A 26,083-nucleotide genomic window follows, 5' to 3' on the forward strand; every position below is an offset into this window, starting at 1 on the left:
GAAGGGACATTTCCCCGAATGCCACTTCCCCGAAAAGACACTTCCCCTAATAGTCATTTCCCCGAATTCCATTTACCCGAATTTTCCATTTCCCCTAATCGTCCACATCCCCGAATGCCATTTTCCCGAATGGGCCACAATCCCGAATGCCACTTACCCGATTAGTCGTATCCCTGAATAGTCATTTCCCTGAATACCATTTCCCCGAACGCGGTCAAGCGGAAATGCCCGGTGCCCCGGAGCGCGCGCGCTCCTGGGCACCGGGCATTTCCGCTTGACCGCGTTCGGGGAAATAGCATTTTTTAAGAAAAAAAAATTGATGGCAATTTTTAACACATCAAACAACTTATAATATTTCTTGAAAGGTTCGTATTGGCCTTGAATGATCAACTTTCTTTTTGGCTTCATTCAGAACAGACGTAGCATTTTAGGGGGGAAGGGGTGTTGAAAGGTTTGGTAATATTCATTCAAATACAATGAATATTGTTACAGACTTTTTTTTTATATATTCTCAAAACAAATACTTTTTTCTTATAGACATGATAATAACAATGCAATAGAAGTTTTGTTTTCTTTTATGATTCAAAAAACATACCGTGCGATTTTCGTAGTACAGAACCCTGTTCACACTGATCATTTTATTCACATTGCTGGTTTGGGATTTGGCGAAGAGTATAATCATCATAAACTCTAAATAAAATTTGTACCAGCCTTATGTACCTATTTGTTCGATTTTTGGGTTCTTGAACAAAATTCGAAAAAAAGACAAATTTCCTTGCAAATTTCTCAAAAACAACATCTAATTATGCGGTTGAATACAAATGTTAATTGAACAAAAAAAAATCTAGTACAGTCCAGACTCGATTATCCGAAGGCCTCGGAAAAATTTCACTTAGGATAATCGAAACTTCGGATTAAAACTTTTAAATCCAAGATGGCGGCCAATATGGCGGTGTTGAAATATTGAAAAAATGCATTTTATTATTTAATAGGCAATCAACTATTCAAATTTGACTAAAATGGGGTTGCAGAACTCAAATTTGATGTTTAAAACAAGAAAAAGAAAAAAACAAAAAAATGTTGTTCGTAATTCGATTATCCGAAGTCCCATACGAACCTTCGGATAATCGAACTTCGAATATTTGAAACTTCGGATAATCGAATCTGTACTGTAATTGGGTCCTAAAATGTAAATTAAATTTGTGATATTATTGTTCACAACGATAAAGCTTTTTTTCTAAGTACAATGACCCTTTGAACGACCGCAAAGGATTTAAAATGGATTTTTAATTCAATTTTAAAAAAATCACTTCACGGCCCTTCTTGGTAGAAAAGCTCCTAATTGACAGCTCGTTCCAAGGGGACCATAGTTGATCCATCGAAAAAATGTTGTCTTGTCAATAACTTTTTTTTCATAAAAATAAAAAAAACGTTATCAGAAATGGTTTTTAATCGTGTTTACCGTTGTTCATAGAAAATTACAAAGGGCTTTACTACCCAATTTACAACATTTAATCAACAGCATACCCGAAAAAGCTGTTTGTTCGGTAAAATCGAGAAAGAAAATAACTGTTAGTCATGGAAAAAGGCTTAAGCGAAAATGATGATTAGGATTAGGATGATATGAAAAATCGGCAAAATTTAAATTTAAATAAACAGCAACTGGCGTAAGTGTCACTTCGGGGAAACGGCATTCGGGGAAATGGCCGATTAGGGGAAATAGCATTCGGGGATATAGCCGATTAGGGGAAATGATATTCGGGGAAATGGCATTCGGGGATGTGGCTGATTAGGGGAAGTGGTATTCGGGAATGTGGTCAATTAGGGGATATGATTTTCGGGGAAATGGCATTCGGGGAAATGAGCTAGACCCACGGCTCTGATGTGGTCCAATCCAATACCCGCTAACCGGTAGCGATATTTTGGGAAAGTATAGTTTGTATCAGACTTTGTACATGCCGAATGCTGACACAACTTATCTCAGTCCCGGGTATTAGGTGGTGAAAGCCATCGCGCTGCTCCCAACGACCCATTTAAGAATTACAGAGCTCCTTGCGGTCCAATTCCGAGGCCGCTGGGCATTGTTTGGCCCGCCTAAACATAGAAGCAAGCATCTGAAGGAAACTAGATCTATATTTAGACTTCCAATCCCCTCAGGCAAATCAGGGATCAGCGCGTATTTAATATGAGAAGATAGCATGTTTCAAAACTACAGATCAATTCACTGATGGAGTGTAAACCTTCTGATGGCCGACTGCTTATCGTCCCAGACCACCAATCCAGAGGTGTGAGTTCGAATCCCACCTGATTCATTTTCGTTTTTGTTCATATCCAAAGTTCAAATTCCTGATTCCAAATTTCAAAGGTACCGACCGGGATTTGATCCCTGAATCTTCTGCTTGTGAGGCAGAAGCCGTAACCATTAAGCCACGGAGCCGGTTCAATGTTAAATTTTCTGGACAGGTAATAGAAAATTACAAAACTACATCATTAATTTCAAAAATGTAAAAGTTAATCTGATAGGAAGATGTAATAAAAGATTACGTAATCCCTAATTACAATAATTCGTAAGTCCGAGCTCAGATGAAGTGTAATGCTGGATTACGAAAACGAAAACCAAGTAGAACTGTAAATGTATACCACAAAAACAAAAAAGCTATGAAGTCTGTGCTATTTCAGAATTCGCTATGATTGGTTTGGTTTTGTTATCGCGGATGGAAAATAGCAGGGGGATGCTAAAGGCCGCCATCTTGGGTGATTGAGATTTATAACGCGCGCAAACTGCGTACAGTGAAAACAAAAATATTTCTTTTATTAATAATTCAATTTTTGTTATAAGAATTACTGTAGTAAAAGTCAAATTACACAGTAGTTAAGTTAAACGTTTCATGTGATAAAAGTACAACTTTAAATGAGGTCATCGGCCCGATGTGTGCTTAATAATCCCAACTTTAGTAGTTTATTTGCAAATAAATTGATAAAAATCACCTCACAAACATACACTAACTTTTAAACGTACATTGCGGTAAAATTTTACATAAAAACAATCATTACTTTATTTCCATTTTATGCCTGTATGCCTGTGGGTCTCGTGGCGCAGGGGTAGCGGCTTCGGCTGCCGATCCCGATGATGCTATGAGACGCGGGTTCGATTCCCGCCTTATCCACTGAGCTTCTATCGGATGGTGAAGTAAAACGTCGGTCCCGGTTTCTCCTGTCTCGTCAGAGGCGCTGGAGCAGAAATCCCACGTTAGAGGAAGGCCATGCCCCGGGGGGCGTAGTGCCAATAGTTTCGTTTTTTTTTTTTCGCCTGTAGTTTTTGTACTTTTTTTACAGTGCGCAGTTGCTTTGTTTTAGTTCCGTAACGAACAGCTGTTCCTTTGTGCTGGCGCCGAAGTTGACAGTTCCCTTTTGTTCTGGTGCCGAAGTTGACAGCTTGTGTTGGCTACGGGCGAGCTGCCTGTAGTGAGATATAGATGTCGCCCCCCCGGAAAATAGTTACGATACTCGCCGCCCAAAGAATTCAGCGACATCCATATCGCGAGCAACGAAAAATCATACGGTTAGCAAGACCTTGCGTAACTTATTTATTAGAGTGTAACAAAAATTACTTGTTGGTGGGCATTTCCGGGGCTTGTTCCGGTGGGAGTACTGAGCCCAAATCCCAAATATGAGCTTGATTGGACGTGACAGAAGAGGGCGCTTTGCAATTGAATTTTTTAATAGGATTTAACCTGTACAGGCATTTTTTTTAAATGCCTATTTTTGAGGCACTTTGGCCATTTTCAACACAACTGTCGTGTAGGCTAGATCCTTGCGCAAGTTTTGGTATAAATAACATTGGAGTTTAGACCAACCTAAAGGACATGCATTCAAAGTTTTTCATTTTTTTTTCTAAAAATCGGAATACCATTAATCAATAAGTAGTGAAATTTTCTATTTTAAAATATGTATGTATGTATGTATGTATTTGAACCCCCGCCTTGGCAGGACTTAGCCATGACCACAGTATATTTCAACTGAGACGGTTCGGTTAGTAACCACCATATATCTCAAGAACCTTTGAAGCGAATACCTTTCTCTGGCTAACGATTTCTCCTGAAATTGTAGTGACAAAGATCGGTAATGCAGATGACTCGGGCCAGGCAATCCACGACTCCCTCGTCCAGTTCATGAGTATATGAGATGGCCCTGGGCTGTTTTGAGACGGTGTTAGTAGTTATATAATGGTTTGATATGTTATAACCTTGTGACATTATTCGCCACTACGGATCAATTCAGTTCTAGAGCATTAACTTCATGATGGCCGACTGGTTAGCGTCCCAGACCATCAATCCAAAGGGTGTGAGTTCGAATCCCACCTGATTCTTAAAGGTTTTTTGTTCATATTCAAAGTTCAATTCCTGATTCCAAATTTCAAGGGAATCGACCGGGATTTGATCCCTGAACCTTCTGCATTCGAGGCAGAAGCCGTAACCATTAAGCCACGGAGCCGGTTAAATTTTCTATTTTAAAATATAGTTAAAAAATATTTATTTTTTAAACAATTAACCAGAACATCAAAATCGTTTTCTTATTTTTTTTTCGCTTTAGAATGCCGGCTGCAGTCCCCGCGGAAAATGGTGCGGCAGCACCAGGAGTTCCAAAGACAGAGTTGCAGGAGCTGCAAATCAAGCAGCAGACGGTGGTGGATGAGGTTAAATCCGAACGGAAGTTCGACTTTGAAATAGCGATGAAATCGTGTTTTTCCTATTTCTCCTTTTTTGACAGTCCCTGGATAGTACCCGACGAATGCTGGCGCTATGCGAAGAGGTAAGATAAGATGTAAATTTTGGTTCGGACAGTTGGAGAAAATGTAATGAAAAAGCAGTTGTTTAAAAAAATGGAAATTTAACATTTCGTAGCTTTCATTAAAAGTATCAGGTTTTAGCTCAGTTGGAAGAAATGGAACAGACAGTTTTTGTGTGAAATGCGTGCAAGAACAAAAAAAACGTAGCCAGTATCCTCATTCATAATCAAAGTTAGATTATTTTATATATTTTTCTGATCATTCACGTCTAAGAAAACATGTTACAATAAGTTTAAATAGAGAGGGAGCAAAATATTGTTTTAGCTATTATATCAGTATCATTCTGTTGTGTTTTAGATCCCTTTTCCCATGATTGTGTAATGAAATGATAATTGTTTGACCAAATAATGTTGTTGTGGACAGTGTAAACTTTAAAGAACAGTAGCATACTTTATCGGTTCAGAAACAGTATGATGATTTCTATCATTATCGGTTAAACGATCAAAAATCGATAAATCAAGCGTATAAAATGTGCTAGCATTATTGAAATATCTGAGTAAGTTTAACTTTGGGTTATTCATCCTATTATGTACACAAGAACGTATCATCTTATCTTTGCATTATTTGAATTATTTTGTTTATTATTTAAAATTCAATTGAACGTGATTTTAAGACCCTGAAAACCAGTTCTTTGTTTAGTTCTACACTGGATTATTATCAGATTAATTCCAAGTAAATGTTACTTCATAATCATACCTACAGATTTTTTTAAAAGTTGTTCAAATCAATTTAAACTTACATAATAATAAACATATTACTTAAACTTATTCACTACAAGTTTGGCAAAGTTTCCAATCACATCACAGATTTATATGTTTCTTTTTATGTGTTACTTTTGCTTGATAATTTTTTTATTCTTTCTTATAAGTTGCATTTTTTCCAAGTATGTTTATGTTTTTTGGCTGCAGCTGTACGTAAGTGTTGCATGTTTCGTCCATATTTATCTCTTATATGTGTTAACAATATTTCAAACGCGACTATCAATGCTGTGTATACGCTATACTGACGCTAGGCGCTCCTCTTCAGAGTCTTCAAATCTATGTGTGTTAAGAAATCTAATAAGGAAACAACGTAACTAAGCTTGGAAATAAAACGACTCGTTGTAATAAAACATTGTTCACTTGCATGTTACAAACTATTGATACTTCCCTACTTGGGTCAACTCATTAAGTATGATTCTTAATTTTTAAGGAGTCATGATTCATTGATAACTTAATTTTAGTTTCTTCAAAGCAATTCTCTTGGAAATCGGCCAATTATTTGACATTTAAAATGTAGATCTTCAAATGAAACTCTTAGTGAGCATTTCTTATGACTAAAAAATCATTGATAAAATTGTTCGAGCTTCACTAGGTTGTGTTGAATAGACGCAACTTAACCCAATTTTGTGCACCGTGCAGCTTGACGTTACGATGTCAGCCTAACGATAACAAAAAAGAAACAACGAAGAGCGCTGTAAAAAAATCAAACTTGCAAGATGTATCGATTTCAGCAGGTTAGGCGGATATTTCAGCAGTTTGAAACAATGAGCACCATAAGCGGATTTTATATATAAACAAAATTCGATGAAATGTGCACGAAAAATTGTCTATATTCCTATTTTCGAAAATCAAAATATGCTAATTATTTTTTGAAAACTGAAATATCTCTCGCATCTTTTGCTGTTCTTTAATTTTAAATGTAAGTGATAACAGTCTTTTTTTACTTCTTTTATATCATTTGTTTCCTCTTGAACTGAGAATTAACAAAAATAGAATTTCCAGAGTTTTTTTTAAAGGATCTATAAACATTTAAAACAAAATAGCATATAAGCATATCAGACCATTTAAAAAAAACTCTAGATTTGGCAATTGTAGTTGGAATTACCCTTGCAAAGTGTTGCCCAGATAAAAAAAATCCAAATTGCTCTACCTGATAGATGTTTTATGTTTTGAATTAAATGATAACCAAAAGTCCATGCCTGGGTTGTCATCTCTTTGGTAATACTTAATGGGTTGATAAAAAAAACTTGCACGTATCTAGCGTTGCTAACCATTATTTCAAAAACATCTTATCAACATGTTTTCACGATAACAATGGTTTATGTTATTTAATTTTAAGAATCCCGTAACATGTTGTTACGTTGATTTTTGTTAATATTTTGTGTTTAATGGTAAAAACCTGATTACACAAACTTTCAATTTGTTAAACATGTGCTTAGAAACAAAAATTGAAAAAAATAAAAAAAACAAGATCTTTATAATGAACTTGAAAGAAATTTTGAATGAAATGAATGAACAAATGGTAAAAAGTTCTGATTACTTACAATGTTAAACATGCAATCACATAAACTCTGATTTTTATTACAAAACAACAAAATTTATGCTACTACAATGCTGTAACGAACACTGATCCACTATACATTTTTGTTCAATATAATTGTTTCGTGTTTTATTATTTGTACTCGTAATTTTACTCTGATACTTTGAAACGTTGTTATTTTTCATTATTCCATACAAATCTCAGTTCACATTAATTGAGTTATGCTGAATCATCAGTATTGTTAGGTTTAGGATAACCATTTGGCAGGATAGGTAACATTGGTCGTGATAAAATTCCTAAAAGGGCATTCTGATACACAATAAGAGAGAGATAAAAAACACAGTGCAATACTAACTATCAACATGCAACATTTGAAAGTATTCTTAGTTTTCTCACGTCTCCTTCAACTACCCTCAACTGTGTATCTACGCGAGCAATAAAAACAACACAAAAAACAGAAACAGCTAAATTCACAACATTGGTCCAACAACAAAATGACACTGATTACTTGCCTAATTATTCTAATGCCGCCATAAACAACAACAGAGCAAGGAAGCCGGGATTCGCACCCTGGTAGCTCTAGACGATCAGGGAGGTGAGTCACCTTAAACACACTTACTACTTAATCAATCAATCCCCACTTTTCCTATTCCAAAAAAATAATCACATACTTCGAATACCCTCCCCCTTTAAGACATTATTCTACCGTAAAGTTCAAACGCTACTTTTTCTCACATTCTTTAGTATTCTTGCTGTTTTCCACTTGATTAGCAGTACATAACATATTACTCTTAATTTGTTTACATATATTCAACTTTGCAACATTGTACACCGTTTAGCTCACCTCACTTTGTCTTGTTTATTTTGAACGTTCTTTGAGTAGGTTTCCCAACGAAAAACTGTACAGTATCTTTTGAGATGTCACCACTTTTGCGATCGTTTTACGCATTTTGACCTTGCAGTAGTTAGTAAGTTATCCTCAAGCAACCAGTTTTAAATTTCTTTTCGTTTAATATTTGCGTATTCTAAAGCTAAGCTAAAATTGTAACAATATATTGTTAATTTACAACCCAGAAGTTATGAGGATAAAAGTTTTTTTTAAAGATATCACTCTTAAAGACACCTTAAATTGAGGATTAAACTTTTTCTGCCAATTGTCGCTTCTGACACAATAATCTTGAAATTAAGGTGCTGTAAGTCGTAAACCTACAAAGCACTTTTAAGATCAGATCGATAAGACCGGACCCCGAATGTGGCTTAAAGTTTTGTCAGAAAAGCAGTGCTATACATATAAAAGCTAGATTAACCATTTAAATAGATACTTTTACAAGTATAAAGCTTACAAGCAACATGTCCTCTTGCTTTTAGGTGCCTACCAAAACCGTTCTAGCGTCTGCTGGGAGGGACTCCTCCGACTGAACTCTATTACCTGTTAGTTTGTTTTTGTTGTGTTAGAACCGCCAGTAGTAGCTTTTTCTTTGATCCTTGATTGAGTTATTTTTTGTATGAGAAATGCGTTTTATTTAACACACGCACACAACAAACAATTAAACCAACATAAACATACAGACACGAATCAAATGTTAGTGATTCAAACCGTAAGGGTCTTTGTTCGTTATCTAGTTCGAAAAGTGAGTTCAATTGACATGAGTACTTAGTAACTATTTTGAAATGTAGAATTTGATTTTTGATTTCTGTAATATTTAATTGTTTTTTATTTTATCAGTTCAAATAGTTATTTTTTTTTTCTTTAAATTTTTGATTGTAGAGCGAAGATGCGGGTGCAAAAACTCTTAATTTATTCAGTATACAAGGCGGTAAGCTATGTTTGAAGCTAAAGTTTATGGTTAAAGTGTTGAGATTTGAATGTTACTAAAGCACTAAACGCAGGTTTGAAAAAATAACCTACATCTAATGTGATTTATGCGATTTGATTTGTGATAAAGAAGCAAGTGTGAAAAAATTGTAGTGATTAGTGAGGAAGGCTTTTGAAATTGTAACACATTATAACAAATCGATCAGGGATGTAACCACGCGCAAAGTGATTGTTATCAAGTCAGAGAGCCAACTCTAGAGCTATGTATAAGCTAATAATGATTTGATCTCGCTACTCTACTAGCGATACACTGAGACGGTATTTGCTAAGATGCAATTTGTAATATTTTCCTATCTAGAGCACTGAAGTGGGAATGCGTACCATCGTTATGCTGGATGAGCAAGGAGGTAAGATTTTAACACCTTGTTATAAAATGTACTAACAATTAAGATCAGTCGGTAGATAACTAGTTTTTGTTTTCGATAAGAAACTGAACAATTTTGCAGACTTAAATTGCAACAACTTTGGTTTGTATTGATTCATTCATTACGAAAAAGTATATCAAACAGTATTTACGTTTGACAATCCGTTTTGAAGAAAACAAAAACTAAAGTTATGTTTAAAGTTTGAGGGTAAGAAAGGACGACAAAGTAAATAAAATATGTTCAGCATGAAGGCATATCATTCTTTAGGTACACCCAAAATAGATACTCAACCTTGAATTATTATCTATATCATCATTTTGTTTGCAAACAAACTGTATTTTACTAATATGTGTGTAAGATATTTAGGCTGAACATCGAACAACTAACTCCAAAATCACAAATCACTACAATATGTACTACGTTCAGAAAGAGCACCATAATTTAAAAATAAAATCATTCACAAACAATCAATAGATCAAAGTCTAACAAAAGGAACACAACCATTTTGTGTTTACCAAATACGTGACAGTACTAAAACAGCAGCACCGCACAGAAATATATATAAATCACATTGAACAACTAACGCAAACTCTGCTTCTTATTGCCGTACAATTATATATCAAAATGAACTCCACCACAAAATACAACAAAATATCAATATAGATCCACAAGTGAGTACTTACATTACTTACAATGTTCTCAAAGAAAACACAGGATTATTTCATTTTGTTTTTTTGTTTTATTGAATCCTATGTTTTTTAACGGTTTTTTATTCAAGTATTTTTCAAAATTCATATTTCGGTTGTTGCCTCATCTTAAGTTTTTTTTTATGAAAACTTTTAAATAGCTATTCGGTTTTGTTTCTAGTAAGTTTTTGCTGCAAACAATTTGGGTCGTTTTTATCAATGCTAGAATGGTTTTACAGTACGTTGAATCAACTTATTTTTGTACATTCTTCTAGATTATTAAATTCAGGTTTGTGGCGGAATAGTTGTATGTAAGATATGTTTCGCGTTGAATTTTCCCCCGGACCAAAAAAAGAATTTCTATGAATAAATACAAGCTGCACAATTTGTTTGTACAGTCCAGACTCAATAATCCGAAGCTTCGATTATCCGAAGTTTCGATTATCCGAAGTTCGATTATCCGAAGGTTTGTATGGGACTTCGGATAATCGAATCACGAACAAAAAAAATTGTTTTGTTTTCTTTTTTTCTTACTTTTAACATCAGATTCGAGTTCCGCGACCCCATTTTAGTCAAATTTGAATGGTTGATTGCCTATTAAATTAAAAAAAAATTACCACACACGGACATCACTCGAACTCCACGGATTTTTTTTTCTCGAAATTCGAGGGTTAGAGATAGACGAGTTCTGTCAAGGTGAATCGATAGAGCGTCGAAAATCGATGCAGTGTGATTTTTTGACGATTTTTCCGATGAAAATTCATGCTGAGTCGTAATATTTTATATATACCTTAGTAAATCTTTAGTAAGAAAGGCAAAGAAGCATTTTTGCCTTCCTCACTGAGGTAAGGCTATAATCCTGCTCTAAAAATGAACTTTTGAAAAACAGGTCAAAGACCTATATTCATGTATACCTATCGACTCAGAATCGAAAACTGAACAAATGTCTGTGTGTGTGTGTGTATGTGTGTGTGCGTATTCCCCTTGGTACTCAAAATTCTTGCCAAGTTTTCTCGGCACTGGCTGATCCGATTTGAGTCAAACAAGTTGCATTCGATTCGGTTTGGTACCCCATATTGCACTATTGAATTGTTTGAAGATCCGATAAGTAGTTCAAAAGTTACGTATAAAAAAGTGTCAGAGTTGCGAATCGAGTGCTGGAATTTTGATGCCGGATCTCACTTATCTATATGAAAACTATGTCCGGATTCAACACCCAACCCATCGTTGGTTAGGTAATCGAAAGACCTTTCCAATGAGTCCAAAGAATTGAAGATCTGGCAACCCTGTCTCAAGATATGACCACTTAAGTGAAATTTCTGTACTTTTTTGAAGCCGGATCTCACTTAAATGTATGTAAACTATGTCCGGATACATTATCCGACCCATCGTTGGTGAGGTAATCAAAAGACCTTTCAAATGAGTACAAAACATTGGAGATCTGGCAACCCTGTCTCAAGTTATGATCACTTAAGTGATAATTATGATTTTTTGAAGCCGGATCTCACTTAAATGTATGTAAACTATGTCCGGATCCATCATCCGACCCATCGTTGGTTAGGTAATCGAAAAACCTTTCCAATGAGTCCAAAACATTGAAGATCTGGCAACCCTGTCTCGAGTTATGACCACTTAAGTGATAATTATGATCTTTTTTGATGCCGGGTCTCACTTAAATGTATGTAAACTATGTCCGGCTCCATCATCCGACCCATCGTTGTTTAGGTGATCGAAAGTCCTTTCCAATGAGTCCAAAACATTGGAGATCTGGCAACGCTCAGTTTTAAGTTTTGACCGCTTAAGTGACATTTGTGTAATTTTTTTTATTGAGAAATAGATAGAATTTGTGTCATCATATCACCAAATGTTGGTAAAAAGTGAGGAAGGCACCAACCACATAGGTGGATTAAGTTAGTTTTTTTTTGTATTTCATCACCTGCATTTTGGCCAATGTCTTGGATTTAAAAATTCTAAATCACTTTAGAGTAGTTTAGAGGCTCAATAAGCTCAATAATCAAAAATATTGCAGCGAAAAAACTTTTTTTTTCGTGATTCGATTATCCGAAGTGAAATTTTTGCATTAGAATATAGTTTAGCATTGTTACGGTTTTCATAAAATGTACAAAAAAAGTACTTGTTTTTGATTAATTTTTTCGTTTTAGTTGCCTGGTTTTGATCTTTATGTTTGAGTTATCCCTTGACACATTAATATAAAACAACGTAACCACAGATACATAATTTCTCATACTCTTAGTTAAAAAAAAATAAACAAAGAAGCAGTAACATTATTTACAAACATTCTAATCAAATACAAGTAGCATAGTATTATAACCTAGGATACAACTTAACCGCTATCTCTTTGGAAAATTAATTGCATGTGTTTTGCTTTAAAAAAATCAGTTTTGCATCATTTGATATTCACACATTTACCAAACAAGTATTTCTTTGCTAGGATAAGTAATGGTTGATTTCTTTTTCCATGCCTAACTATTCTAGAAACACTCCTGCTAATTTTAAATACTATATCTATAACTCTTCCCATTCCTCATGTGTTTCATCCTCGCTCAAATTCTAACAACCTCCATTTCACTCATTACGAAAAAAAGAGAAGAAAAAAAACTTTAGCATCCGGGATATATTGGAAAACGTACTGATTTTTTGACATTATCCGCTTTACCATCCCACATCATCCGATCCGGGGCGTCAACTAAATGTGCTTCTTAGAACAACTGGACCGCATCGAGGAGGGCATGGACCAAATCAATGCCGACATGCGCGAGGCCGAAAAGAATCTCAGCGGAATGGAGAAATGCTGTGGCATTTGTGTGCTACCGTGCAATAAGTATGAAAATGTGTTTTGTAATTTCTAAATGTTTGTAAATGTTCAACTAACACACACACAAACACACAATCTCATTTTTGTGTAGAGATTGAATCTTCAAGAGACTTTAACCTTCTTTTGATAATGCTGTTTTTGCCATTTTTGAAATGTTATTTCATGAACTCTTCTTATGAGAAATTTTTTCAACTATGTCAAACTTAATTTACCAACATGTTTTCGTCAGATTTTTTGTATTTCTTTTAAGGGATTTGCCATTTTTGGTAAAAAAATTGACGAAAATATGTTTTTCCTGATTGTTTGATTGAAGCAAAAAAAAGTTTTTCTAGACTTAAGTACACATCTGTAAATAAAACAACATGTTGATAATTTTATGTTCAAATGCTGCCGTATTAAACTCGCTGTAAGTATGAGTTGACGCAAATCAAACATAACGATCAAGCTTCCCTTGTGCGCTATGGCGTAAACGCATACTTGTAAGGGGAAAGGAAGTTTTGGCGGACAATGGCCGCCGAAATGTACCTTAAGACAGACACCGTTGACTCGGTTCCCCTTAACTGAGATCACTCGTGCGAAAAAAACATGGCTTGAAGTACGGAAGTGCCCTTAACCTATCTACAACACACCTCGAAAATGTTGACGCCTTCCTCTAGACACATGATGCATAAGTGTTCAAAATCCTGCTCAAAAGTTTGCCCAAGGAAACCTCGAAAAATGAATCACAAAAAAAACGATTTTGAACATTTCCCACCGAATCCACGCATCGACGAGAATCCCCCTTTTTTCAAAATCACATTATTTTTTCCCCAAAACCTCGCTTATCGCACCCAGTGAACTCTTTTATATTTACACAAAACTTTTGCCAGATGAATATCCGCTTGAATATTGATTCACAGATAAACATTCGTGTAACATTAATATAATGTAACTTCCCTTGACTGGCACCTTCTTGTAGCCAGAAAGTACATTTAAATTTATGTGTTTTAAAAATCAAAGTATCAAACTTCGGTTCAACATTATAAAGTTAAACATTTGATTATCTGTGACTAAATTTTCAATGAGTTTCATTCCATTATCATCGAATCCATTTGGGGTAATGCTACATCAACTGCACCACGTTGTTTTCTGGAGTGAACACTAAAATTTCCCAAATATCGTCTATTCTACGACGAAAAAAAAAACGAAAGGTTCAATCCTGTTCCCGGTGAGTTTGATGTAATGACATCTATTCATTTTTTTTTTCAATAGAATTTATTCAATTTCATGGATCCTTTGGTAATATTGTGGTAAATGAATCAAAATTCGGCATGTTCTTGTTTTAAATACGGAGTCCAGGCAAACATTTGAATCTTGAACAGGTACTTGGTATGCGTTAGTTTTATAGAAGATTGAATGATATTTTGCATTTTTAGTTGGCTTGTTATAAACAAATATCAATTGCACACGCTTTTATTTTTATAGAACATTTCGCTAGCTAGTTTCATCAATTTACATTATTATCTTGCTACACCATTTGCTTTCAGAAGTCGAAAATTTCGTTTCGAAATGATCTATTTTTTATGTTATCACAGGACCACAGACGCTATTCACTCTAGAATAAACTCTAGCAAATCATTGTAATTGTAAATAAAGGGACGTTCCTAATGTAAACACCAACTAACGTGAGCAGGATATACTCTTTGTTTACACTTTGAAATTGGCCTATTTACATTATTTTGCTTGAACTGATGGCAAGTACTATCTAACAATCCAAACTGTACAACACATTGAAGATCTCTACCTTGATTAGTCAATACCGGCGCTCTCCTAAAAGAAAAGCAGTTTAATGTCGTAGGTGTCATTCACTCTTGTAGCGATGACTGTTGTTTGTTGTTGTTTATTACACCGTCTTCGGCTGTCAATGATGTAGATCCCAGAAATAATGTACGATCAGTTCCTTACTGGACTCGAAGTTGACTTTATAGCTGTCGGCCACTATTGCTAGTACCAACAGTGTCTTCCTTCTAATTACTAGGACTTCGCCGCTCTGGGCTCCTGAGTGTTTGAGTACGGCACGGAGCGACGGCGCCGGATACCCATATTTACACTTAGAATTTTTTAGAACACCCGCCGCGGGATGCGAACCTGCAACCTCTGGATTGTGAGTCCAGCGCGCGGTCCGATAGATCCACACGGGCCGGACCTTACTGGACTCGGTCGTTGGAAGCGACGGTCGAAATAGGCGGCAGGTCAGATGCGGGCATGAAAATGTCAAATCCTCTCCCCCCTCACTTCGTCTCATCTTCCAGCTGTAGCTTTGTTGACAAACAAAATGTGCAAGCGGTCGCATGATGGCGGCTTCGAGCCAGAATTAGGGGTGATTATGTGGTTAAAACTGAAACTTTTTTTTTTGAAAAATAATATTTTTCCTACAGAACAAAAAATTTGCGAGTATGTTCAAACAATTATTCCTGATGTCGGAGAAAACAAAGTGAAAAAGAAAAAGTGTCTTTTATTCATGTTAAACTGCCTTACCCATCATCAGCCTCAAATGATAGTCCCATATGTCCCCTAGGAGCTCCAGGTCGAATCAAGTTGATATCTGGATGGAACATTTCTTTCTTTGAGTTTAAAAATTTGCTGTTTTTTTTACTAAAATGTCAATAACTCCCTTCAGATTTAACCAATTAGGATACTTCATCCTTTATTTTGTTGCATTTTCATCCTTTCAGATGCATGTTGAATTTTTAAATTTGATTGCATTTTGCTTAGGGACCATCCATAAACCACGTGGAAATTATTTTTTAAATCTCAGAACCCCCCTCTCCTTCTCTCGTGGACAATTCCCCCCGCCCCCCTCCACTCTCATTCTCTCGTGGACAATTTCCATACAAAACAAATCTTTTTTGTATGGAGTGTGGACAATTGCCGAACCCGCCCAAATAAAAAAGTATTAAAAAAAATTACGAGCCACGGTTTAAACATTTTAATGAAAAAAGTGTTTTGAAATGCATTATACACCTGTCCAGTTGTTAAACTGGACATTAGAGTGTAACAAAAATGATTTTTTGGCGGGCATTCAAGGGTTTGTTTCGGTGTCCATACTAAGCCCAAATCCCAAATATGAGCTTGATTGGACGTAACAGGAGCTGGCGCTCCGCCCTTCAATTTTAAATGGGATTTAACCTGTAAAAAAAATGTCACCTTTTGTGGCATTTTGGCCACTGAAGCGTTTATTTTCAATATCATTGGCGTGTAGGCCTTGCGCATCTTTTGGTATATATAACATTGAGATTTGGAGCACCCTGGAGCTCGGTACAGGCCTTCAAAGTTTGGCATTTTTTCGAAAAATCGGCCCCGGCAAAATTAAATGGCGTCTAGGGCGTCGCGAGGGGCGACGCATATCTTTTTTGCCGGGACCGATTTTTTTGAAAAAATACCAAACTTTGAAGGTCTGTACCGAGCTTTAGTGTGTTCCAAATTTCAATGTTATATATATACCAAAAGATGCGCAAGGATCTGGCTTACATGCCAAAGTTGTTTTTGGTAAACGCTTCAGTGGCCAAAATGCCTCAAAAATTGACATTTTTGAAAAAAATCTTTTTTTACGGGTTAAATCCCATTTAAAATTGAAGGGCGGAGGGCCAGCTCCTGTCACGTCCAATCAAGCTCATATTTTGGATTTGGGCTTAGTATGCACACCGAAACAAACCCTTGAATGCCCGCCAAAAAATAATTTTTGTTACATCCTACTGGACATACACTTTGAAAAATATTTGCAACGGCCTTATAGATTTAAAAAATCTCTAAAACAAAATGAAGTTTTATGTATTTTGCATTTTAAAATATTGAAGGGCATGCAGATGAAAAATTCCAAGATGTATGACGCTAGCGACCGTTCAAAAGCAATCCTGAAAAATGAAAATACAAAAAAAACATTCCGCTGGATCCATTTCAAGTGAATTTTGATACTTAAGTCAGATAAAAAAAAAAACATTGTTAAAATGCAAAGCAGTCCACTTTAACGACCCTCGGGTCTTTTGTGGTCTCTGTTGCAAGTTTCTGCTCATTTCTCTGTTACGCAAATGGACCGACGTTTTACTTCTCCGATAGAAGGCCATTAGGATAAGGCGGGAATCGAACTCGCGCCTCATAGCAACTTAGGGATCGGCAGCCGAAGTCGCTAACCACCGCGCCACGAGGCCCTTCAAAAACATTGTTATTCACTGGAAATTTCATAACCGAAATTCTGTGGCCATCCTGCTCTCAAAATTGTTGTGATGAATTATGGAAAAAATAGCTTAAAAACATATTTCGAAACTCCCCCTCTATCTCGAGCATGGGAGTTAAGTTTAGCACTAAGTCTAATTTAGAGTACGAACATTTGTAATACAATAATAACATTGATTTTTTTATATTTATTTTTAACATAAAACTTTTTATCGCACATTCATGCTTTTTATATTTTGCTAAAAAACTATATTTCAAACAAAAACTCTGCATGTTTGTGTTCCATCAAACATTTTTTGATAAATAGAACTGAAATAATTGAATATTGTTTTGAGTAAAACTACTGTTATAATGGTTAACGTGATTTATTTATTTTACACTTTTATAAATATTCATATTCATTAAATAATTCAATTGATAACCAAATCATCTTCGTTCATCTGGGCTGTAAAAAGACAACTTCGGTCCCACGAAATTTGCAGATGGTCTATGTTCAGCTCGAAAAACTTAACGCTTATACAGAGAGTTGCTTTGGAGAATTTGAACGGTTCGCGTCGCGGTCAACAAGCCGGATTTTCGTTGCCGTTTCCGTCTTTGTTTCCCCCCCCGATTGTGTGTGTATTTCGACCCGGGTGATTTCGGGATGTTTGACAGTTGCTTTGGAGAATTTGAACGGTTCGCGTCGCGGTAAACAAGCCGGATTTTCGTTGCCGTTTCCGTCTATGTTTCCCCCCCGATTGTGTGTGTATTTCGACCCGGGTGATTTCGGGATGTCTGACAGTTGCTTTGGAGAATTTGAACGGTTCGCGTCGCGGTAAACAAGCCGGATTTTCGTTGCCGTTTCCGGCCGGCCCCCCCCCCCCCCCCCCGATTGTGTGTGTATTTTGACCCGGGTGATTTCGGGATGTTTGACAGTTGCGTTGGAGAATTTGAACGGTTCGCGTCGCGGTCAACAAGCCGGATTTTCGTTGCCGTTTCCGTCTTTGTTTCCCCCCCGATTGTGTGTGTATTTCGACCCGGGTGATTTCGGGATGTTTGACAGTTGCTTTGGAGAATTTGAACGGTTCGCGTCGCGGTAAACAAGCCGGATTTTCGTTGCCGTTTCCGTCTTTGTTTCCCCCCCGATTGTGTGTGTATTTCGACCCGGGTGATTTCGGGATGTTTGACAGTTGCTTTGGAGAATTTGAACGGTTCGCGTCGCGGTCAACAAGCCGGATTTTCGTTGCCGTTTCCGTCTTTGTTTCACCCCCGATTGTGTGTGTTTTTCGGTCCGAGCGGTTTCGCGTTCTCGCATTTTATTTGGTTTTATCTTTCCACAGCCGGCTGTCTAAGATTGAATAATTTATGCTAAACTCAACACCAAATAACCGGGAATAATCTCATCCGCATCCTTCGACTGTTTGCCTTGAGAATGCATAATACATCACATCATTAAACAAAATTTATTGATTATTGGGTCGCATCATCATCCTTTATGATGAATCCTGGCCATTACCCTTTCCCACTAACAAAATCCCAAGTAGAAGTAGTTTTTCCGGCACACGTGGGGGTGTGGATATCGTATAATATAACCCAACCTGTGCTAACTAACATTCCCGTCCCAATCCCCCGAGATCTACAAACTGACATGGCGGGCGCCGTTGGTGGCCAATGACTGTTACCTATTTGCTTCAGATCTAGTTTTAATGATCTTGATGTTTTATCTTTTCAACGCATTCATACATGCTGTTGATAAGGGAAACACCATTAGATCGTTTAAGCGTATGGTCAGTTGTATTGATAGGATATTACGGTCCTGTTCAGCAACGGAGAAGGACAACCATGGGTGGTCTCTCATGCTCATGCTCATACTCAAAACTTAACGCTTATACAGAAATTCGAACAAAGAGTTTGGTTTAGAATCTAGTTCTAAACCGCTGCGATACGAGAGCTTATTGGTAACGGAGAAGCAGACCGCAAGCTTCCTCTTCGCCGTTGGCACACTCTTTCTGTATCCATCTGGTAGCGACTCTGTGGAATTAACGTGTGAACGGCTGGACTGCAATGATGGTGAGATGATCGTATCATTCATTTGCAGTAGGGCTGCAATTCCACGTCATCACATTGAGATTACTTTGCTTTGCAGCCATTACTGTTTTGGGTTAAGATTTCAAAAAAAGAATCTACGTGGTTTATGGATGGCCCCTAAAATAGAAATCGTTAATTCATTCTTAACTGGATGACTTTGGAAATAAAAAAGTAGAGCTGCATATACAAATGGATCTTCTTTTGAAGTGGACAAGAGAATTCTAACGAACATCATTTTTTGCACCAGTTTTAGCAAAATTATATGTAATTTATATTGCCTCAAATTGTTAAGACACTTTTTTCCGGTTTGAAAATGGGATGGGACCGTATTGCTTCTTTGTCGCGTAATAAAGAAAAAAATACTACTGATTCATGTTTTGGTATCGTATTTTGTATCAATACGGTTTTGCTAAGAAATATGCTATAACATATATAAAAAGGAAAATGTTTCCCTAAAACAAATTTGTTGATTATTTCCGCAAAACATAAATTGCCTTCTGCCCTTGTGATAGACTTCTTTATAATCAAGTCTTTCAAAGCATCATACATAATTAAAAAAAAAAAACCTCTTTTTATTATTATTTTCACTCGTTGTCAGGTTAGTATAGTACATCAAAAATTAAATAAAAAAAAACCTTGCAAGTTGTGTTTCAGTTTCACGTGTTTGTTGCATGGAAAAGCTCATCCCCAATATATGGAGAGTTTTGATTCATTTACCCTTGACCTTTTTTTTGAAAAGAAACTTACAATAATGTTTCTAGTATTTTTTACAAGTTATAATATTGTGGTATTTGTATAAAATACATTATGCTCACTAAATAAATCTATTTTTCCACAGCATACCAAGGTTTTTTGATGTGCGGCACTTGAGCATAAAATTATCACCGTCATCTCTCTTCAGTCAGAGGATCGAGATGCAGAGGAACATGTTGACTACACTGCATGCCAACACTACTAATTCAAAACTTTGACGATATGTTTCCCTACGACTAATTCATTTTTTCTCTCTATTACACCACTTGTGGAACCACCTCTCACCTCAGGAGTTCATCCTTCAAGGAAGACGATGGTACATGGAAAGGTAACGACGACGGTAAAGTTGTGAATAATCAGCCTCAAAGAGTTATGGACGACCGTAATGGACTAGGACCACAAGCGGGTTACATTGGAAGGTATTTCCTGTGTTTGTCGATTAATCAATGTGTAACACACACTAGCTATTGGAAGATTGGAAATCAAAATGTACATTTAGGGCTTCCAAATTACTAACAAATTGAAAAAAATCAACACTGAATTGTTGTCGATTGCACTGAATTATTTTTTAATTGTTTATTTGTTTTTGTTTAGTGAAATTAATTAGCCTTTAAAATCTATTTCTTCAACTGTTTATGTGCCTTTTTGTTACAATTACAAAAAAAATAATAATTTTAATCCGATTACAAAAAAGTAGTACTTTTGGCTTGGTATTATTTTGTTAAGCTTCAGTAGCACTTGTTTTCCAAATATGAGTCCTAAATAAGGCAACTTCCCAACTCACCGCCAATTTGTTTTTAATTTTGTTTTTCAAACAATTATGTAGTTATTACTAAAACAGTAGAAAATCCTAGAAAGTGTGGTGCTTATAATGATCCTTACAAAAGATGAAAAGGGGTACATAACTCGATTTCGATTGGTTGTACCCGATTTATCTTTCGTCACGGCACCATTCTTTCTTGAATAATATTTCTACTGCTTTGGTTTAAAAAATTGTTTATGAACAAAAATTACTGCGTTTCTGAGCGGCGCAAAGTATTCTCAAGCCACAAGCCACACTATTTTTATGTTTATAATTCACTGCAATACGATAAAAATTCGGCTAACAAACATACTTTCACAATGACAAGGTACGGTTCCTATTCTACTGTTTCGTTACGTAACTGTACAATATGGTGTTTTGAAGAAATTGCAACCGTTGCATTGTAATTGCCTCAAAACATCATGAAATCAAACTTTATGAACGTCATGGGAGCTGCTTTGGTTTACTGTACTGTTTGTTGGTGAAATGCTACATGAAATGCTGCAAATTGTAGTGGATAAGCTTTTGGTAGATATCAATATTAACAATCTATGTGATTTCATTCGATACCCCTTTCGTTCCAAGGATCACCAACGATGCACGTGAGGACGAAATGGAGGAAAACATGGGACAGGTCAACACGATGATCGGTAACTTGCGAAACATGGCCCTTGACATGGGATCTGAGCTCGAGAACCAGAACAGACAGATTGACAGAATCAACCGCAAGGTAAGGTCGGCTAGCGTAACGCTCCCTTTCAAATACGCACCAAGCGTGTGTGAATTTATCAATGTACATTGTGGGTCACTTTGGTACACCTTTCTAAATCAATACATTACGTAGGCAAATCATTCGTGACAAAAGTTACCAGATATTCAAATTCAAAGTTGATAACAATTCTGGTGGTGTCCTTGTTATGCTGATGTAACTGATGTTGATCAGATTATTTATCACCAGAAATCAAAAACCAATGCTTTGTTTCGATTTAACATGATCATTTATTAACATGCTTGCACATTTATCATTTCATAATTGATTGTTTGTGTTACTGTTATCATTTCCTTCCTTTCAATTGTATTTGGTTTGTTAAGTTCCTGGTTATGTAGCGGTAAATTTGTGCGCACCTTTTGTTGCTATTAGACTGTTGATTGATATATTAGTGAAGGTGTTTAATAAGGCTTGAACACATGCACTTGGAAGGATTCCGGATAGATGATGTGTCGGCGTCATTAGTGAGATCACTGCAATAACCTAGTACATAAAACTAGTACAAAAACAACAACCAGAATTCAAACGTCTCACTGATGACGCTGCATTTCAAAAGCAGAAATAGACGGTAATGTAAAATGCATTTTATACAACTTCTGAAACTCTCTATCATTTATGTTCGTTTCTTGAAAAGCGCAGCTAAGAACATGCTATTGATTATTTGTATTTAAAAAAAAGTCTTTTGTCTCAGACGAACATGTGTCTGAATCCGCATCCAGTTTTCCTTCAAATATTCAATATTTTGAGCTACAAAAATAACTTAATTATAAATATAGGTTAAACGTTAAAATTCTATTAAAAGATAAATATTCTACAGAGATAGTTTACTTTTTACGGTTAAATTTACTTTTTTACAGCAAAGGTTGATCAAAAGCTAAGTCAAAGTATTGTTTTTTTTTTTTTTGTTAATCACCTATTTGAGCTCAATGTCAATTTGTATGCTCAATATGCGTATAGTCCAAAATCTTAAAGTAAATTTGAAATACACAAAAATCGAACAAGCCATTCCAAAACAATCCATCAGCAAATAACTTTTGTAAATATTTAAATCAAGTCTTCATTTTGCATTGTTCCGTAAACTGATGCTGCTCTATCATTTTTTCTCTCTCCCTCTCAATGAGACTTGAGTTATGACAAACTTTTTTAAACACATGGTGCGACACACATTTAAAAAAATATCTCACAAATGTGATCTTAATTAGTAAATTACTCACTTACACTTACATGAAAATATTGATATGGAGCATATGGTAAAATGTCTAAATTGGCTTCGAATATCAACAATAAAAAATGGAAAACTAGACGCAGATTCAATGGATAAAATATACTTAAGATCTGGAGTAAATATTCGATGAGTCCTAGACTTATCCGGACCATATTACACGGTCAATAGTCCAAATATATATGTTGGCGGGACAACAATGTTAAAATCTGTTTAAGGAGCTTAGGTTAACTGTTTAGTTAATGCATGCATTTGCTACCTGAGCAATTCTCTACGGAATCGGTCTTTTTTCTTTAATTTTAATTTTTGTATTTTTTAATCCGGCTGAAACTTTTTTGGTGCCTTCGGTATGCCCAAAGAAGCCATTTTGCATCATTAGTTTGTCCATATAATTTTCCATACAAATTTGGCAGCTGGCCATACAAAAATGATGTATGAAAATTCAAAAATCTGTATCTTTTGAAGGAATTTTTTGATCGATTTGGTGTCTTCGGCAAAGTTGTAGGTATGGATATGGACTACACTGAAAAAAAATGATACACGGTAAAAAAAATTTGGTGATTTTTTATTTAACTTTTTGTCACTAAAACTTGATTTGCAAAAAAACACTATTTTTTTTTATTTTTTGATATGTTTTAGAGGACATCAAATGCCAACTTTTCAGAAATTTCCAGGTTGTGCAAAAAATCTTTGAGCGAGTTATGAATTTTTGAATCAATACTGATTTTTTCAAAAAATCGAAAAATTGGTCGCAAAAATTTTTCAACTTCATTTTTCGATGTAAAATTAAATTTGCAATCAAAAAGTACTTTAGTGAAATTTTGATAAAGTGCACCGTTTTCAAGTTAAATCCATTCTTAGGTGACTTTTTTGAAAATAGTCGCAGTTTTTCATTTTTTTAAATTAGTTTTTGAAAAACTGAGAAAATTCTCTATATTTTGCATTTTTGAATTTTGTTGATATGACCCTTAGTTGCTGAGATATTGCCATGCAAAGGTTTAAAAACCGGAAAATTGATGTTTTCTAAGTCTTACCCAAACAACCCACCATTTTCCAATGTCGATATCTCACCAACTAATGGTCCGATTTTCAATGTTAATATATGAAACATTCGTGAAATTTTCTGATCTTTTCGAAAAAAATCGAAAAAAATCAGTATTGATTCAAAAATTCATAACTCGCTCAAAGATTTTTTGCACAACCTGGAAATTTCTGAAAAGTTGGCATTTTATGTCCTCTAAAACATATCAAAAAAATAAAAAAATTAAAAATAGTGTTTTTTGCAAATCAAGTTCTAGTGACAAAAAGTTAAATAAAAAATCACCAATTTTTTTTTTTACCGTGTATCATTTTTTTTCAGTGTAGTCCACACCTACAACTTTGCCGAAGACACCAAATCGATCAAAAAATTCCTTCAAAAGATACAGATTTTTGAATTTTCATACATCATTTTTGTATGGCCAGCAGTGTTGTCACGGTTCGCTCACTCGAATCGTGGTTCAAATGATAGGTCATGACGCTCAAGTGTGGTTCGCTCATGATTGCGAACCAAGCACGAGCCAACCACGATCGAACGCCTGCCGTGGATCGCATGAACCCTTGCTCTCTCATCGCGAATGTGAGTGAGAGGCAAGGCTGTATATCATAGGTACTCGCGATCTTGCTTTGCATTAGTGTGAGTGCATGACTCCGTGCCACTAAAACCAAAACAATAACAAACGAACAATGGACCGTGCCAGGAAAACCAAAACATAAACAATGTCAGTGTCAGTGGAGTGAGAGAGTCAGAGATAACGATTTTGACAACCGCACTACTACACACTCAATCGCGAGTACCTTAGGTAGAAAGCCATGAGTGAGAGGGACCATCAATGAGCGGTTCGCAAGAAGAGCTAAAAAACAACACTAAGAGAAAAAACATTTCATGATTTTAACAACAGAAGGCTACGTCTGACGGCTTAAGTGACTATGGAGGGCTACAGACCTAGCGTGCACAGGGTGGGGCAACATGGGGCAACTGCACCACCATCCTCAGAAATTAGTTCTAATTTTAGTCAGGGGGCGTCCATAAACGACGAAATTTTCAAAACGTCCATATAATTGCCCCACCTTCCTCGAGGAGCTGGGCACGCTACTGGCTACAAAGCATGGCTGCTACAACATATTGGGATTTCCTGGGTCTTTCAACGACTCCCTGGAGTTAATATCTGTGGGTCTACCACCGTAACAAGCAGGAAGTCAGCGGTTTTTGACCACGGATCATACCCGCATAGCTCCAGTGAGTACAGTAGACTAATTTTATATTATGTTGACACGTGGACACTTCAGGGGGAAGGAGGGCGGTTTGTGAGTTGTCAACGCTCCATATAAAAAAGGTTTTTTTGCATGGAAATTGTCCACAAGGGGGGAGGGGAGTTGTTGGTTTAGATTTCCAAAAAAATGTCCACGTAGTTTATGGATGGTTCCTTGATAACTTTATCGTTAACAAATTTGAACAATTTTGTGGGAGTAGAGAATAAAAACAAATAAGTTTTTCTATCAGTGCCTACATTCTCCGTTGGCGAACCGTTCGCTGAACGCTCTCTTTACTCCGTTCAGAGCGGAGCGGCAAGCGAGCAGAGAAATGATGATCGAAATTTTGGTTCGCGAACCGTTCAAACCCGCCGCTCTGAGCGTTCGATAAGCGCTCACCCGATAGGTTCGTCGATTGAGTGGTTATGATACGCTCATAAGCGAACCGTGACACCACTGATGGCCAGCTGCCAAATTTGTATGGAAAATTATATGGACAAACTAATGATGCAAAATGGCTTCTTTGGGCATACCGAAGGCACCAAAAAAGTTTCAGTCGGATTAAAAAATACAAAAAAAAATTGAATGACCGAAATCTGAGAGAATTGCTCACCTATTATATTAAAACTTTTCTTCACAGCAATTCTTTAATCAGAAAAAGTCAATATCAATTTGATTCCACTTATAAGTTGCACTTTTACGACAAGTTACATTTTAAACAATAGTTACTTTTTTGTTGCAACAATAGTAAATTGGAACAGTTTTCTTCGTGAAATCGCAGATTTTTACAGTATGTCAACAAATATGTTTGAAGAGCATACAGATTTTTTTATGTTCTAGTATGCTTTGTGCAATTTAAAAATCCACAAATTAGATTGATAGTAGCTGCACTGTTTCTTTTTAGTCAGGCACCTTTAAACATTTCCCTTCTTTCCAAAACGATCACATTTCTTACCTCAACATGCTTATATTCTAATATATACTGACTGAATAATCTGTTGATCGCTTCTTAATTATGCATGTGGTGATGGTTATTATACTCTTTTCCGACTA

General features: G+C 36.0%; 1 protein-coding gene and 1 long non-coding RNA gene across 10 annotated transcripts in view; one reads left to right on the forward strand and one right to left on the reverse strand.

The window, feature by feature from the left end:
• Positions 1-26,083, forward strand: part of LOC120428788 (synaptosomal-associated protein 25) — a 46,209-nt gene that overhangs the window by 14,456 nt on the left and 5,670 nt on the right. For 3 of the 9 annotated variants that reach the window (XM_039593882.2, XM_039593879.2, XM_039593881.2), the window contains exons 2-7: positions 4,594-4,696; positions 4,771-4,812; positions 7,697-7,745; positions 12,802-12,919; positions 20,236-20,364; positions 21,333-21,477. In XM_039593882.2, the coding sequence (XP_039449816.1) occupies positions 4,595-4,696; positions 4,771-4,812; positions 7,697-7,745; positions 12,802-12,919; positions 20,236-20,364; positions 21,333-21,477 (585 nt within the window). In that variant the 5' untranslated portion in view covers position 4,594. Of the gene's footprint in view, positions 1-4,591; positions 4,697-4,770; positions 4,813-7,696; positions 7,746-8,918; positions 8,968-9,324; positions 9,374-12,801; positions 12,920-20,235; positions 20,365-21,332; positions 21,478-26,083 lie in introns of those variants that run through there. The other 6 variants (XM_039593877.2, XM_039593876.2, XM_039593883.2 and 3 more) reach the window with 4 other exon arrangements.
• Positions 21,447-26,082, reverse strand: LOC128092583 (uncharacterized). The gene is made up of 2 exons (XR_008211903.1): positions 25,644-26,082; positions 21,447-22,997 (listed from the first exon to the last, which is right to left on the reverse strand). It is a non-coding gene; the product is annotated as an uncharacterized LOC128092583 (long non-coding RNA).

Source organism: Culex pipiens, chromosome 1 (assembly GCF_016801865.2).
Source record: "Culex pipiens pallens isolate TS chromosome 1, TS_CPP_V2, whole genome shotgun sequence".
Classification (NCBI taxonomy): domain Eukaryota; kingdom Metazoa; phylum Arthropoda; class Insecta; order Diptera; family Culicidae; genus Culex; species Culex pipiens.